We start from the raw sequence: 17821 nt of genomic DNA, 5'->3' as shown, positions 1-17821 counted from the left end.
CGAGTGCAGGAATCAGGCTCAGCTCTGCCCAAGTACCAGCTGGGTAACCTTGCTTTCCGTAGCCTCCCTTTCTTCATCTGTAGAATGGGGATGTGAGTGGAAGTCACCTTTAAACATGGGGGTAAATATGAGGGCTAAGCATGCTATTGTACACGCATAATGCTAGAGCAGTCCCTGACAGGTGCTGTGGGAATGCGAGCTATTATCTTTATTATCTTTAAAATTAGTCTCTTCGAGTCTTCAATACTTATTTGATCCTATAATGTTTCCACAATATCTTATCCTCAGCATTTTGATATTTCTTTTAAATGGCTTCTAATTTCACTGCCCACTCTGAGCTTCTCTTCCTAGAATATGTTCGTTTTGTCCACTTCTCTAAATCTCCTTCTTCAAACCTTCTGTGATAATCAATTAGTCCGTTAAGTTTCTATTCTTCGGTTGCTTTACTTTCTTCTATAGCATTTCCCACTCTTGTGACAGTTTTATTTGTAAAAAGCAATACTACTAACAAGTTCACTGTGCGTGTTTGAAAAAAAGGCTGTTAAGATATGAATTATATTTGTCTAGGCAGCACCATTTAATTAAAAAAACCTCTAGCTTATGGGTTCCTCTAACTGTTATTTTATTCTTTTTAATGTCAGATTTCACGCATGGATTATTACCTGATGGGCGTTACTTTTCCTGATCCCTCTGGAGAGTCACACGTAATGATGGTTACTTTCTCCATTTTGGCACTTGACGCTCTTCTCTATCTGATACTAATGTTGTATTTTGAGCGAGCTTTGCCTGGTAAGTAATATTGTGGTTAAAGCTGAATTTATTATTATTATTATTATTTAAATTAGTAACTCCTCTCCTTTTCACCCCTTGGTTCTGCCTGCCCTGTTTCCCATGGTCACACCATCTGAAAGGTATTTATTTATTTATTTTTTTCAACGTTTATTTATTTTTGGGACAGAGAGAGACAGAGCATGAACGGGGGAGGGGCAGAGAGAGAGGGAGACACAGAATCGGAAACAGGCTCCAGGCTCTGAGCCATCAGCCCAGAGCCCGACGCGGGGCTCAAACTCATGGACCGCGAGATCGTGACCTGAACTGAAGTCGGACGCTTAACCGACTGCGCCACCCAGGCGCCCCTTAAAGCTGAATTTAAAGCAATTCTGCTTCTTGTAAGGCAATGTCTTAATATTTGTCTACTTGTAATTTAAGAAGCCTTTCTGATGGCAGAGGAAAGGAAAAAGTTTCAAAAGAATAGCATCTCCTCGTTTTCATCCCACTATTTAAAGGTCTGACCAGAATTGCTTGGTGAAAACATTTTGGTTAAAAATAACTTGTATTTGTTTTGGGTTTTATATTTTATAAAGGTAGGTGTGTGTGTGTGTGTGTGTGTGTGTGTGTGTGTGTGTTGTAGGTGGGAAAGAGAAAGAAATAACTATAACAGCTATTGATTATGATGATGCTTTTTAGTGCTTGAATTGAACTAATGGACGATAAGATAGTTCATTAAACAACTCTTGCTAATATTTGGCTCTAGGAAACTTGTTCTTCTGCATCTTAAGAATATGAAGGAAAAAACACAGTTAGATAAAGTTAATGGGTGACCTCTTCTTTTCCTTCTTTTTATGACCTTTTTAATGTTTATGTTTAATGTTTCTTTATTCTCGAGAGAAAGACAGAGCACGAGCAGGGGAGAGGCAGAGAGAGAGAGGGAGACACAGAATCTTCAGGCTCCAGGCTCTGAGCTGTCAGCGCAGAGCCTGACATGAGGCTTGAACTCATGAACTATGAGATCATGACCTGAGCCGAAGTCGGACACTTAACCGACTGAGCCACCCAGTCAGTTTGATTTTGTTTTAATGTTTATTTATTTTTGAAAGAGAGAGAGAGAGAGCATGAGCAGGGGAAGGGCAGAGAGAGACACACACACAGAATCTGAAGCAGGCTCCAGGCTCTGAGCTGTCAGCACAGAGCCTGATGTGGGGCTTGAACTCACTGAAGCTGGAGATGATGACCTGAGCCGAAATCAGATACTCAACTGACTGAACCCCCCAGGCACACCTCTTTTTATGATCTTTTACAATCAGGCTAATGAGAATGCTTTTAATGGTGTTATAAAAATTAGTAAAATAAACTCTACAAATGACTTTTAAATTATTATCAAATTATTACCAAATTCCTACATAGAATGCATATGTAATCCCAGGAACTAATATACTTCTATTCCCTTTTGCCCACATAAAATCCACAAACTGTACTCATCCATAATTCCTTCTCATGTGTCAGAGTATGAATAGGTCTGTCCTTTTCAAACCCTATTATTATTTTTTTTTAAGTTTTTTTTATTCATTTATTTAGGGAGAGAGAGAGAGTGCCCAAGCAGGGGAGGGGCAGAGAGAGAGGAAGAGAGAATCCCAAGCAGGCTACACACTGTCAGCGCTGAGCCTGATGTGGGGCTCGAACTTACCAACTGTGAGATCATGACCTGAGATGAAACCAAGAGCCAGAGCCTTAACTGACTGAGCCACCCAGGTGCCCCTCAAACCCTATTATTTTGGTGTCTTTCTTTACCTCGTTTCTAATCCAGGTATTCTATTTTTAAAATATTTATGGTTTCCTTTCAGACTTTTATTTGTTTCCTGTTCTTCATCTCTGTTACACTACTATTTTAGGATTTTATCCCCTATGCCTTTTATTCGTGCCAATAGTATAATTTCATTTTAAAATTTCATCATCTATCATTTTGAAATACTGTATCTCGTATGCATTCAGCAAATTGCCTTTGAAATTATTTGGCAAAATTATCCTTGTAAATAAACAAGTTCTTAAAATTAAATGAGATTTCTTCTTTGAACAAAAAGTAGCATATAGTATATGGAACCCCTGAAAACCAAGGTAATATGTGTCCTTGCCTTGTGCAGGTCACAGTAAAAAATTGGCTGATTCTAGTGTCAAAATAATTGGAGGGGCACCTGGGTGGCTCAGTCGGTTAAGCATCCGACTTCAGCTCCGGTCATGATCTCATGGTTCATGGGTGTGAGCCCCGCATAGGGGCGCTTCAATTCTGGGTCTCCCTCTCTCTCTGCTCCTTTCCTGCTCATACTGTCTCTCTCTCTCTCTCTCAAAAATAAACAAACATTTACAGAAAAGAGTAATTAGAAAAATTTACTGTCATTTCAAGCCTGCAAAATGGACCTTAAACTCCCAGATCTGCTCTCCTGATGTCTGCACTCATGACAGTGGGTTTAAAAATTCCTTTCTGTGGAACTCTTCAAAGCCCCAGCTAAACTGGGGCTAGGCTCTTCTCCATTTTCTCATCATCTTTTCTCCTTTGGAATTTCTTATTTTCTTCTTTACCCATTGTTTATCAAGTCAATTTGTTTTTAGCCTGCCAGGCCCAGGAGCCTCGTAGATAAAGTCAGAACTCCGTCTTGTGAATCCAGGGAGACATCGTTGTTCATGCTCTGAAGTTAATTATCCCCTGTCACAAATCTGTGCCGTATTACCTATTTGTCCTCAATTTTTGTGTTTTTTCTACATTTAAAATAATTTTGGGGGTGCCTGGGTGGTTCAGTTGGTTAAGCATCTGACTCTTCGGCTCAGGTCAGGATCTCAAGGTTCGTGGGTTCGAGGCCTTCCTAGGGCTCTGTGCTGACAGCGTGGAGCCTGCTTGAGATTCTCTCTCTCCCTCTCTCTCTCTGCCCCTCTCCTGTTCATGCTCTCTCTGTCTCTGAAAATAAATAAACTTAAAAAAATACTTTTTTCTCTGATATTTCCATCTAGAATTTACTTTGTATTTTAATAGGTAAATATCTACTTTTTTCTTATTAAGTTCTCTATGCATTCATAATTAGCTTACTTTTCTTTTCAGGCACTCCCCTAGCCTCCATCTTCCACTACGGGAAGGCACAATAAGTAGGATTTATGTCCAGGAAAATGGAATTCAAATTTTTCCCTTTCCTACGTATTAATATAACCAGAAATTTTTAGCAGTCAGTATTTAGTTCGGCATTTGGAACAGGCCTCACATCTTAGAGAACGCCAGAACAGTGGTCGGGAGAGGTTCTATGAGTGGTCCAAGAACAGAGTTAGCAGGACTTGGATTAAAACTTTGAAATTGACTGAACACCCCCCTTTGATTTTTTTGGTTTTGCTTGGTGTTTGGTTTTGTTTTACCAAGAATTCAATATTCATTATGTTTATTGTTTACTTCCTGTCTTTTGTGTCTAGAATGTAAGTCCTCTGAGGAAAAAAAATGTTTGCTTTTCATTACACTGGTATCGCCAAGTGTCTAGAGTAGTCTTTGTCACATAGTAGGTACTCAATAAATTTCTGGAGAAATAAATAAATGCATATGTTTGTCTTCCTATTTTAACTTTCTTCAGGATAAACACTGTGTTTTTCCATCTAGAGACCACCTCGTGCATAAGAAGTTCTCAGTAAACATAAGATGAAGGAATACGGGAATGTCCTCTTTTTTTTTCCCTCAGCTTCAAATGAAAAACCTATTTCCTCTTTTCCTTCTTCTCCTTCTCCCCACCCCCGCCTTCCGCTTCTCCTCAGCCTCTTCCTCTACCTCCTCCTCCTCTTCCTCCTTTTTTTGTCCCATAAATTTGATTCAATCTCACTTCCCTTTATTTGGGTACTCTATGTTTCCTTTACTCCAAATTTCTATCAACATCTTTCAAACCCACGCTTTGAGAGTAGGTTATATTTAAATGTTTTTACACTTATACTTCTTTTCCTATGCCCAAATTTCCCGTGAAATCGAAACGAATGAGATATCAGGTTTCATCTGTGTACCTGTTTAACACATAACTGCTTATTAAAATTTATGTGGGTCAGCAGTCTTTCACAGTTAGCGCTGGAAACGCTTCTGTAAATTAGTAAGTAAATGTAGCATAGGAAGTGTGATAGGAGAGGATAACACAAGGTTCTCTGATAGGGTAAGTCCTAAGGTTGGTGGGTCACGAAAAGGTTGGAGGAAAGAATTTCAGTTGTGCTTCAAGGATAAGAAAGTTTACCTGGTGGACAAGAGCGCACAAAATTTTGTGGAGCCTAAAGGAATAGTATGTGTGCCCGGCAATGGGAGACAGCCATAGCGGAGGGGAAATTAAGAATCGTTAAGTAGAGCCAGTGCATAGATTGGCTGTGAGATGTGGTTTTAGGGTAGGGATTAATAACCAGCTAACAAGAAATTGGAAGGGGAGATTTTCTCCAAATACACATGTCTGTGCACAGCCATACACAGGGCAATATGACACGGAAAGATCCCGAAGATGCTGAGGTTAACCTCCGAGGAAGTCCCTCTGTAGGTGTCTGTGCCTGCCACCTCGAGAGGTCCCGTGCAGAATTTGGGATTTGGTTCTCCAGAGCAGTGCCGGTATTGGTGGTCATGCCTGACCATGTTTTCTCTTGTTTTTGCTGAAATGGGAAATCATGCGAAACTTATTTTTGCCCCTTAATTCTTCCTTTGGAAGTTGTCTTCTGCGTGGTGAGATTATAGCCTTTAAATATCCATATTTTTGCAGTGAAAATAGGTTTTTCTCTTTTGCAGTGGCAATCATAGCAAGATAGAAGGTTTGTAACTGTCCTTAATGAATGCAATATATTTACTTAAAAAAATATTGTTTGCCCAGGAAATCCAAGAGCCTTAGAACCTCCGGTGCAGGAAATAGATTGATCTAATTTCTGTAGGACCTTTCACTGATAAGATTTGTGTTTTAGGAAGATCACTCTGGCAGCTGTGTGGAGAATGGGCTCAAAGCAGGTGGACATCGTAATCATCTGTGTTAGAGAGAGAGGGGGACCAAAAGGGAGACCAGTGTAATGTAGAGGGGAGGACAGACTCAGGAGATGCTTAGGAGAGAGAAACAATCTAATGTGGTAGTTAATGCTATATGAGCTGGAGGAAGTGAGAAAGGGAGGCGATCAGGGTGGCTCTTGTCTCTGGTCTTGGCTACTGGGAGAGTGGAGAGAATGCCACTTAACTAGGACAGCAAAGCAGGAGTACACAAAATTCATGCAACTACGGAGGTATTCCTTTTAAATGCCGTAATTTCTATGAATAACATGAACTTATTTCTCAGTTTTGGTTCCCCGCATCTTGAAAATGTTTCCTCTGCTTTTCCACAGTATAATTTCCCTTTCTGGCTGCTTCTGCTCTAGATGTTTCCACATATTTTCACTCTTGAGCATTTCTGCTTTCCCACATTATATCTCTAGAACCACAGCATGTGATCCTTTTCATTTCTCTTTTTGAGGACGTTCAAGTTTCTAGAGGTACCTTCCCCATGTATTTTTCTGTATGTCTCCAACATTGTCTGTTTTCACACTTCTAGAAGTTGTGTCTTGTATCTGCTCCCCCCTAGCTTTTCTTTCCAGTGGTAGGTGCTCAAGTTTATCCCCTTACATTTGCCTCTAGTAATAGCTTGTCGTGTAACATGATGTGAAGATTCTCTGCTGTTTAAATTATCCTGTAGTCTCTGAGAAATCGATTACATTTCCTCCTTCTATCACGCATAAGTTCCCATTTTGTGGCGACATCATTAAAATGCCATCTCATTTTATTTACTTTGAATCTTTAGATCCAGAGCTGAAATTCCTATTAATTATTGCTCTATTCTCCTTTCTTACCGTTAAAATGTAAGTCCATTTGAATGTCCAACAATTTTTAGTCAATTATACATAAAATCCATTTTGCCTTGGAATGATATGAACCGCCCTGATGAAAATCCTTGTGTAATTTCATGAGGCCATTAAAAACTTTAAGGATTCTCTTTCTGGTTGAAAAAAGATTTTTTTTCCTATAAAATAAAATAAATGAAACATTTTGCTTTGTATTTCTTTCATTTTCCTCATAGGTTTTTAATATTTCCCATCTTTCCACTTCTTATCCCTTAATTTTAATTTTCTTCCTCTTTACCATTTTCCTATATGCCAGCAAGTATCCGGCCTTTTGTCTACCTCTCTGTTCTTAATAACTATTTTTTCTGTTTTGTTTTATTCTTCAGGCTTTGAAAAGATTGGCTTTGGATTTATAGTGACTGATATACTCATTATTTTCAATGTTCATTTTTCTATGTTATAAAAATACTTCTTCATATACTATGGCAGGAATCAGTTTACACAACTTCTCTTTATAAACATCCAAGTGTCTGGAAATCCCGAGAATGAGGAAGTCCTTGATGTTTCATACGATTTCCAACAGCTACCACTTTATCTTCTTTGACAAGCTTTTTTATTTTGATGAAGCAGAGTTGAGACTTCATCAAAGGCCAAAACACCGTCGTAACTTAAAATCCTTATAACACTTTAGGGGTGCCTGGGTGGCTCAGTTGGTTAAGCAGCCAACTTCGGCTCAGGTCATGATCTCACTGTTCATGGGTTCGAGCCCCATGTCGGGCTCTGTGCTGACAGCTCAGAGCCTGGATCCTGCTTCGGATTCTGTCTCCCTCTCTCTCTGCCCCTCCTCTGCTTGTACTCTGTCTCCCTCTGCCTCTCAAAAATGAATAAATGTTTTTAAAAAAATTTTCTTAAGCCCAGAAAAAATAAATCATTAATGTATAGAAAAAACTGGCATCAGGCTTCACTAGGACAAATGTCTTTCTTTACTGATGTAGATGATTGATTCAGTGTATAACAATATGTGCCTTGATTGATCAGATGAAGGTGGCCACCCGTGTTCACCACTGTTTTTCCTAAAGTCTTCATTTTGGTCCCAACATCGAAACACTCATCATGAAGTCTTTGAGGACGAAATCAATCCCGAGCATTACCCTGATGACTCTTTTGAACCGGTGCCTCTGGAGTTCCATGGAAAAGAAGCCATAAGGTAACTAACCAATTATGTACACTTATAGGTAAAATTGTAATGAACTAAGGTAGAAGGGACCAACCACAGGTCAAATGTTAAAGGTGATGTGCTTTTGAAAGTTCCATTCTTTCAGGTATTTCTGCCATCATTCTAAATTTCTTTCATTCATCGTTTTAAAAGGAAGTACTGGGGCTCCTGGGTGGCTCAGTTGGCTGAGCGTCTGACTCTTGATTTTAGCTCAGGTCATGATCTCACTGTGGTGAGATCGAGCCCCGTGTCAGGTTCTGCACTGGGCGTGGGGCTGCTTGGGATTTCTCCCTCCCTCTCTCTCTGCCCCTCTCTCTCTCTCTCATTCTCTTTCTTTAAATAAATAGTTAAATAAAAATAGAATTTTGCTGCTGATAGTGTCAGCAGCAAAATTCAGCAGCCCTAGTTATGTTCTTATTTTCTGTCTTCTACTTTCTATCCCCACCATTTACAATCTCCTCTCTGCATTGTCTTCTAATACACTCACATTGTGGTAAGTATTTATGCACGTATATAGTGCATATAATACACACACGTTTCAAACTTGGATTATCTGCCTTTAGAGAGTGTACGGATTGTGGTTTTGAAGTCAAAGATTTCTTCGTCATTTCGGAGCTTGGTAACTTTTTGCTAAACTATGTGAGATCTCTGAACCTCATTTTCTTCGTTTCTCAGAAAAGTGTAATGTAATTCAGCAGGATAATGACTTCTCGAGGAATTTAAAGAAGCAGTGAGATAATTAAATATACCTGTTACATAATAGGAATCGGATAAATATTAGTTTTGTATCTTTATCCACATGGGTGCAGTTGATTGAAAGGGCATAGAAATAACAAATGATGCAGAGGGAAACATTAGTAAAGGTTTTCAGGGAAACCCAGGAAGATGCATAGACAATGACTTCCTGATTCCTAATTTCGTCATGTTTTAATGCCTGCTTTTCTAGGTGTTTGCTTCTTCTATTAAAAGAGATTACTGAGAAATCCTCCTAAAAGACATTCCATTCTTGTGAGGTTATTTTTTTAAAAGTGTTTTCTGAGAAGAAAATGGAGCATAGTGATTACAACATGGTCTGTGGATTTAAACCACCCAATTTGAATCCTGGCTTTGCCGCTTGCTAACTGTGTGATCCCAGCTAAATTACTTAACTGGTCTGTGCCTCAGTTTCTGTATCTTAAAAATGGGCATAACACTGGTAGAAAGTTTGCTATGAAGAGTAAATGAGCTACCATGTGTAAGATTTTAGAATAGTGCCTGGCCCAAAATAGGCATTCAATGACTGTTTGCTATTAGGAATATCCAAAAGAAATTCAGTCAGATACGCTCACATCAGTTCACTTATTTTGAAACAGTTAGGTCAACGGTGACTGGCAAATATATCTTGGAGAAGGGGACATGAGCAGGGAGATGACAGAGAAAGGAGAAAACTAAACCTGACATGGAAGCATCAGGAAGAAAACCCTCTACTTCCTGGAGCTGGAACTTCTCAAATTCTGCCGTTGCTAGCCGTCTTTTCAGCCCATGCACCTGTGTGAAAACGTATATAGCTGTTTCAGGCTATCATGTCCCTTACCATGAGCTTCCAGGAGCTGTGTTGGCACCAGAAATTTTACCTGGATTAACAAGTTAAATTAGGGCTGAGTTCCATCAGTCAGGCCAGAAGCTCATCTTTCAGCAACGTGGTTCAGTAAATGCTCAGAACCCTAACCCTGACTTATATTCATCCAGGGGTCAACGGAGACGGGTATGGTTGTGTGGTCATTCACTTCTCCTAAGTGGATGCCGCCAGCAATTCTGTCCCGTGGTCTGAGATCAAGTTTGGCATTAATACTCTGACATGAACTGAACTCCCGGGGACATACAAGAGCTCTAGCCTGTCTAAACCTGCACTCTCCTGTCGTCTACCTTGGCAGCTCCTCCTTCTATACTTGGTAGCCCAACGTGCCTCAAACCAGCCCCTCTGATCGTTCGGGGTCAGACTATTTCTGCTGGCAAATTAGTTACTTCATTCATTTACTCATCATCCATTAAGCCCTCTGCCAGATCTAGGATTCAAAGAGTAATGACGGCCGTCAACCTCAGGACAGGCAGAGCCCAGGGGAAAGCAGGCAGTTATATAGATAATTAGTAAAAAGAGTAGTAGAGGATTGCAGAGAATAACCCAGCAGAGAGAAGGATCATTCAGCCCAGCCTAAGGGTGGTGGGAAAGATCAGAAGGAGATAACTATTGAGGTGAGCCTTACGGAAGGAAAAGGTCTTGGTCACAGAAATTGTGGTGGGGCATGTGAAGGTTCTTCCAACCAGGGAGCATGATGTGAGCAACATAGCACAGCAAGAAACAATGTGTGTGTGTGTGTGTGTGTGTGCGTGCGTGTGTGTGTGTGTGTGTGTGAAGAATGACAAGAAAATGACATTTCAGAGCTCAAAGCACAAGGCTAGAAGAAGGAGAAGTAAATCGTGAGAGGTATGGGCCAAATCAGATCACATGGGGCTTTGTCTGCCAAATTAAGAAGGACAGGCTGTCCTGTATGGTGTGGGGAATCACCACGTAATTTTAGGGAGGCAAATTGGACAACCAGACCTTTGTTCGACAGCTTTATGGATTGGATTTGAAGGCAACACAGCTGGAGAAGTGGAAACAGGTCAGAGGTTGTCAGTCTGGGGTTGGTCAGGAAAAGAAGTTGCTGGAAATACCGTGTAAGTAAAGGGGTTTGGTATGGGGATGAAGAATTCAAAAAAGTACTAAAGATGGAAGAGGAAGATGCGAGAAAGTTGTAGCCAGAAAGTCAGGGGCATAGCCGCTGAGGACCTTATCCTGATGTGTGGAAATGGGTGGGTTTCGACAAGTTTGCTGGTAAACCGCTGTGAATGGGGGGATTCTCTGGACAAATGCCCACCAGTTTTCTTAACCTGCGGCAGCAAAACGGGGTTTGTCAAGAAGTCTGAGCAGCTGCTACAAATCTGGAGTCTGCCCGTGTGTCTGCCCCCTTGACCTTCAGGGAACAATGGCCTGTCTTCACTTGCCCAAGGTCTCTTAAGTCCAATACAGAGAAGGATTTCTGAGAAATGTAGTCCCTGGTGTGCCCTCTGCATTGGAGACAAAGGTCTAGGCTGAGGCAAATGGATAACTGACCATCAAGTTCAGAGGTCGAGGTGAGAGACGTCAAAAATCTGGACTCGAAGGTCACGGACAAGTGACAAAGGGATAAATTCAAATAAATTCATAAAGTTACATTCATAAATCCATAAGGTTAAATTATAATAATTGTGTGGGCCACAGGTGGAGGTAAGAAAGAGGTAAAGAAAGAATCGTGGATGTTTCTTAGGCATTTAGTTCGTATTCCTGGGTGGATGCTGAAAACACCAAATGACATAGAGAACTGAAGTGGGGGTGGTTTAGAGGGAAAAAATAATATACGCTGTGTGGTTTTGAGGTGAGGAGATACAGCAAAAAGCTGTACCTTTGAGGGGCGCCTGGGTGGCTCAGTCGGTTAAGCGGCCGACTTCGGCTCAGGTCATGATCTCGTGGTCCATGAGTTCGAGCCCCGCGTCGGGCTCTGTGCTGACTGCTCAGAGCCTGGAGCCTGTTTCAGATTCTGTGTCTCCCTCTCTCTCTGCCCGTTCCGTGTTCATGCTCTGTCTCTCTCTGTCTCAAAAATAAATAAGTGTTAAAAAAAATTTTTTTAAATAAAAAAAAAGCTGTACCTTTGAGACTTTGAAGACAGGCATAACGACACAAATCTTGGAATCATTAGAATCTAAGTAAGAGTTGAAGCAGTGAGAGTGGGTAATATTGTATAGCAGAGATTTGAGAATAAGAAAAATAGTAGAATAGTGTGGAATCCAGTTTAAGGAATCCATAAAGTATGCTGAGCAGAAAAGTAAGAGAATGATATGAAAATCAAGAAGGTAGAAGCCAAAGAAATAAAGCCTTGAAAGAAGAAAGGAGAAAGTAGATACTTAATACAGCATCTCTTTTTTTTTAACGTTTATTTTATTTTTGAGAGAGAGCATGCGAGAGCAGGGTAGGGGCAGAGAGAGGGAGACAGAGGATCCGATCCAAAGCAGGCTCCATGCTGTAGCTCAGAGCCCCACGCGGGGCTCGAACTCATGAACCGTGAGACCATGACCTGAGCCAAAGTCAGATGTTTAATTGACTGAGCCACCCAGGTGCTCCATTCATACAGCATGCATTCAACAATGACTGGAAAATGTCCATTGGATTCAGTAGAATGTCATTGGTGTCTTTGCTGAGGATAGTTTCAATGGAGTTGTAGGGTCAGAAGCTATGTTGCTTTAGGTTGGGAGTAAATGTGAGATACAGAAATGGAAATAGAGACTAGAGACTATATTTTGATACATGTGCCCGTGAAGGAGATGAACAGTTAACTAATAGCTGGAGAGGGGTGCAGGACTGAGGGAAAGTCTCTCCCGCCTCCTCCCTTCTTATTCCTCTTCTTCTTTCCTTCCTTTCTAACAATAGTGGCTTTTTCTTCATTTGCAAACTGAGGACAACACCTGGAGTACGTGAAATGCCCAGTTTGATAAGGGTATGAGCAGGTCCGGGCAAAGCTTTTGGGGGGCGGTATGAGCTTTTACCACTGCCCTCCTTGGATCCCATTACGAAGGCAACACCCTACCTTGTGAGGTTCAGGTGCAATTGCAAACTATAGTATTGGCAGTTAACATAATCTATGTTATCCAAAAATGTACTTACCTCAAAGTTGCTTAATCTTCTTTCAGAATCAGAAATATTAGAAAAGAATATGATGGAAAGCCTGAAAACGTAGAAGCATTGCAAGGTAAAGAGAAAAACTTCATTGTTTTGATGTTGTTTTTAAAATTTTTTTTTTTACATTTATTTATTTTTGAGAAACAGAGTGAGACAAAGCGTGAGTGGGGCAGGGGCAGAGAGAAAAAGAGACACAGAATCTGGAATCTGAAGCAGGCTCCAGGCTCTGAGCAAGCGGTCAGCACAGAGCCTGATGCGGGACTCGAACCTGTAGACTGTGAGATCATGACCTGAGCCGAAGTTGGACGCTCAACCGACTGAGCCACCCAGGCGCCCGATGATGTTTTTAATGAAAATAATTTTTTTTTTGCTTCCTGAAAATACAAATAGTCATAGTGCAAAATCAGAGGATGAATATAGATAAAAAGAAAAAAATTTTTTTTAATGTTTTTTTTTCAGCGTTTATTTATTTTTGGGACAGAGAGAGACAGAGCATGAACGGGGGAGGGGCAGAGAGAGAGGGAGACACAGAATTGGAAACAGGCTCCAGGCTCCGAGCCATCAGCCCAGAGCCTGACGCGGGGCTCGAACTCACGGACCGCGAGATCGTGACCTGGCTGAAGTCGGACGCTTAACCGACTGCGCCACCCAGGCGCCCCAAAAAGAAAAATTTTTAAAAACCACATTTCTGCTATGAGGGATAGTCCTCGATAATATATTTACATATAGTATTTAAAAAAACAGGACTGTACTAATTATGCTGGGGTTTTTTCATTTGATTTAAATTCAAGTTAGTTAATATAGTGTTATAATGATGTCAGGAGTAGAATTTAGTGGCTCATCAGTTACATATAACACCCTGTGCTCATCCCAACAGGTGCCCTCCTTAATGCCCATCACCCATTTAGCCCATATCCCCAGCCCCCTCCCCTCCAGCAACCCTCAGTTTGTTCTCTGTATTTAAGAGTCTCTTACGGTTTGTCTCCCTCTGTTTTTACATTATTTTTCCTGCCCTTCTCCATGTTCATCTGTTTTGTTTCTTAAATTCCACATATGAGTGAAATCATATGATATTTATCTTTCTCTGATTGACTTATTTTGCTTAGCATAATACCCTCCAGTTCCATCCACATAGTTGCAAATGGCAAGATTTCATTCTTTTTGACTGCTGAGTAATACTCCATTGTGTGTGTGTGTGTGTGTGTGTGTGTGTATGTATATATATATATATATATATATATATATATATATATATATACACCACATCTTTATCCATTCATCCATCGATGGACATTTGGGCTCTTCCCATAATTTGGCTATTGTCGATGGTGCTGCTCTAAACATTGGGGTGCATGTGCCCCTTTGAATCAACATTCTTGCATCCTTTGGATAAATACCTAGTAGTACAATTGCTGGGTCGTAGGGTAGTTCTATTGTTAACTTTTTGAGGAACCTCCACACTGTTCTCGAGCGGCTGTGCCTGTTTGCGTTCCCACCACTTAGGCAAGTTTATAATCTGTGACTTAGATTTGTCAAACGGAGCTTGAAGTATCACCAGCATTGTTTTTACTTTCAGAGAACTTTCCATCATCTGTTTTGGGCAGCGGTTTGCCTGGTTTTTATATTCTCTGGCAATAGAATTCCATCTGTTGTCAATCTTGAGAGAATCTCTAAAAGTTCTAGGATGCTAATGGACCTCTAGTGTTTCTCCATGGAGTCAGATAATTTTTCAAATATTAAAGAAAAACACGATCAAGTCCTAAGCACTCATATAAAAAAAAAAAGTGCCTGTGACATGTCCTGGGTCCCAGCAGACCCCCTCTAGAGGCCACGTCCATACTTTTGTCATAAGGAACAGAACAGTGACCAGTGCCTGGGGAAACTTTACGATCCTCTCCTCAACTGGTCCACCCTCCCTCCAAATATCGAATAAATACCCCTTCCCTCTATATCTGGCCCTTCTGTCTCCGCTCTGGGAGCCTCTGTGAGAATGTTCTTCCACACCGCTTTCCTTTACCCAGGAAGCAAATACTCTCTTTACTCTGCTTTATTCCTGGTAGCAAAGGCTATTCTTTAACATCAAATTGATATACTCATTGACACTCAAAGGATTTGGGCAGGGAGAAAGGCAGACATTTATTTCTCAGTCTTGATCCAATTTCTCCAGAGAAATTAAGGGTTTTTTTCTTCATAAATAGACACAACTAAAGACGTCATCTTACAGGGGACATCTCCGAATACCAGTGAAATGAAGTGCTAAGATACATTTGACTCTTGTGACTTTTTTAAGGTTCATTCCATCTGAATATGGTCCAAAGGCTACTTTTCACCTTTTATCCTAAAACAGGCATATTTCTTGACATATATGAAGGACAAGTGACCGCAATCCTTGGACATAACGGCGCTGGTAAATCGACACTGCTGAACATTCTTAGTGGGTTGTCTGTTCCTACGAAAGGTAAGGAAATAGTTTCACAAGCGGCTGATTAAGCAGGCTGTTTACACAGTTGCGTAATTTAGAATAGGAAATATTTATTTCATATTTATATAGATTCATGAGAAAGCTTGTATCTCCGCTCTGCTATTGTTTGCCGTTCCCTGTATTCTTGACATTGCCATAGACCCTGATATTTGTGTGGAGAATAATCTGAATTTCTGAAATTAAATAATCTGAAATTAAATGTATTAATTATACAATTATAAAATGTGAGGTTTCTTCAACTAGTATCCCATATTATCACTCTTCACAGAGTTACTATCCTGGTGGTGAATAAAATTTCTAGGAGTGCCTGGGTGGCTCAGTTAAGAGTTTGACTTCGGCTCAGGTCATGATCTCAACGGTTCATGAGTTCGAGCCCCACATGGGGCTCTGTGCTGACATCTCAGAGCCTGGAGCCTGCTTCGGATTCTGTGTCTCCCTCTCTCTCTGCCCCGCCCCCGCTCACTCTCTGTCTCTGTCTCTCTCTCTGTCTCTCAAAATAAACATTAAAATAAAATGAAATAAAATAAAATTTCTATTTTAGGATCAGCCACTATTTATAATACCCAACTCTCTGAAATAACGAACATGGAAGAAACTAGAATGAACATTGGATTTTGTCCACAATTCAATATTCAATTTGACTTTCTGACTGTGAGAGAAAACCTCAGGCTATTTGCTAAAATAAAAGGGATTCAGTCCAAGGAAGTGGAACAAGAGGTAGGTGAACATATTCGAATTGGTGGCTTTGAAAATACTTTACTTTGCTCCTGACCATATTTTTAGAATTTTTTTATGTTTATTTATTTTTGAGAGAGACAGAGATAGCACGAGCGGGGTTAGAACAGAGAGAGAGGGAGACACAGAATCTGAAGCAAGCTCCAGGCTCTGAGCCATCAGCACAGAGCTCGACGCAGGGCTCGAACCCACAAACCGTGATATCATGACCTGAGCCAAAGTTGGTCGCCCAACTGGCTGAGCCACCCAGGCGTCCCTCGTGACCATATTTTATTTTAACTATTACTTTATTTTTTCATAAATAAAGTTGATGAAGTTCTTAGAATAGATTTCTCCTAATTATTAGAAAAACTGATTGAAGTAAAATATTTTGTATTATGTAGATGGGTTTTTTTTGATAGGTGAAAAGAGTCATAATGGAATTGGACATACAAAACACTCAAGACGTTATTGCTAAAAAATTGACTGGTGGACAAAAGAGAAAACTGACACTTGGGATTGCCCTTTTAGGAGATCCTCAGGTAAGAGGGAAAAAATTTTTTTTGAAATTAATTTGTACTGAAGGATATCAAGCTATCATTAAAGTCTAAACTCTACCAAATATAAGAGGAAATTTGTGATAGGGGGCCATACAAGCCTCTGGGGAATCCCGTGGAAGGCTGTATTTGAATCTAGGAATTATATGGGTTTCCATGCAACTTTCTGAAGGTCCTCACTTGGAACTGAAAGATACTTTCATACTCTTCCTCGTCTGTAGGTTTTGCTGCTGGATGAGCCAACTACTGGACTGGATCCTTTTTCAAAGCACCAAGTTTGGAACCTCCTCAAGGAGCGGAAAACAAACCGTGTGATCCTTTTTAGTACCCAGATTATGGATGAGGCTGACATCTTAGCTGGTGATTCTTGGCTTCTTTCTTCTAACTAGTTATTTAAGGACTTAACATGAGAGATATTGTCTATAGTCTTTTTTTTTTTAAAGAGAATCTTGCTTAAAGTCCATTTGAGTAATGACATTCTAAAGATGCACTTTGCTTCAGAGGGATGCTGATCTCCCCATGAGTTCTTAATAGCAAGCACTCCCCCTGAGTTCTTAGACCCGTGCTTGATGTATCTTCTTGTCTGTAACTTTTTTCACTGTCTACATTAATCACAAGTACATTTAAAATTTTTTGAAACTCCAATATTAACTTTCATATAGTTTTTTGTTATTGGGTAGAAAAAACTTTTCGCTGGGAAAACTTTCTAAATTTACAAGCCTTCGTTGCCTTCTTAAGAGGATCTTTGTTTCACTAATCGAGGGTACGAAGATGCAATATTGGAGAATGTTCTGCCTAGGACATAGTGGCAGGTGGAGGACTAGTTTCAGTGAGCCAGAAAAGGGTATGGAAGAAGAATCTGGAACAAATTAAGTCAGAAACGACGCTGTGAAAAGAAGAGAAAGTTTACTGTCTGACGTGCAGTACGATCCTATACTAAGTTTCCTTAAAATATACTTGACTTCCATGTCCACTACTTCCTGCCTCAATAAAGCTATGAAACAAGCTATCCCCAAACTTAGTGTCTTGAGTCAATAAGCATTTATTTAGTGCATAAGTTGGAGAGTTGGCAATTTAGGGTGGGCTCACTTAGAGAGATTTTCCCATCTTTGACTGGGTTCACTTACTTATGTCTGGTAGTTGAATGGCCATTGGCAAGGCCCGTTGGATAACCTAAGGTGACTTAGGTGACAGCCCCACTCTAGATGTATTTCATCTTCCAGCAGACTACCCCAGGCATTCTCATGGCAGGGACTAAGGCTCTAGAGACCAAGTCCCAATGCATAAGCCCATTTCAAGCCTCTATTGGCCAAAGTAGGCTAACATGGCATTGGCCAAAGAAAATCGCATGGTGGAGGCAGCTATCAAGGGGTAGAGCAGATCTCCTTGATCATGGTGAGAGAACACTGCAAAGTTACATAGTAAAGTATGTGCATGAAGGGAGAGTTGAAGATTGGGCCTCCTTGTAATGTTTTATGCCATTGGATAACCCGTGA

At 40.5% G+C, this 17821-nt stretch overlaps 1 protein-coding gene across 4 annotated transcripts in view; it reads left to right on the top strand.

Moving 5' to 3' along the window:
• ABCA10 (ATP binding cassette subfamily A member 10) overlaps window positions 1–17821 on the top strand; it is a 70133-nt gene that overhangs the window by 17415 nt on the left and 34897 nt on the right. For all 4 annotated transcript variants that reach the window (XM_045044431.1, XM_045044432.1, XM_045044433.1 and 1 more), the window contains 7 exons: window positions 642–789; window positions 7663–7831; window positions 12584–12642; window positions 14920–15030; window positions 15596–15771; window positions 16191–16310; window positions 16547–16685. In XM_045044431.1, coding sequence (XP_044900366.1) covers window positions 642–789; window positions 7663–7831; window positions 12584–12642; window positions 14920–15030; window positions 15596–15771; window positions 16191–16310; window positions 16547–16685 — 922 coding nt within the window. The remainder of the gene's footprint in view (window positions 1–641; window positions 790–7662; window positions 7832–12583; window positions 12643–14919; window positions 15031–15595; window positions 15772–16190; window positions 16311–16546; window positions 16686–17821) is intronic.

Source organism: Felis catus, chromosome E1, assembly GCF_018350175.1.
Source record: "Felis catus isolate Fca126 chromosome E1, F.catus_Fca126_mat1.0, whole genome shotgun sequence".
Classification (NCBI taxonomy): Eukaryota; Metazoa; Chordata; class Mammalia; order Carnivora; family Felidae; genus Felis; species Felis catus.
This window is presented reverse-complemented; position numbering and strand designations above follow the sequence as displayed.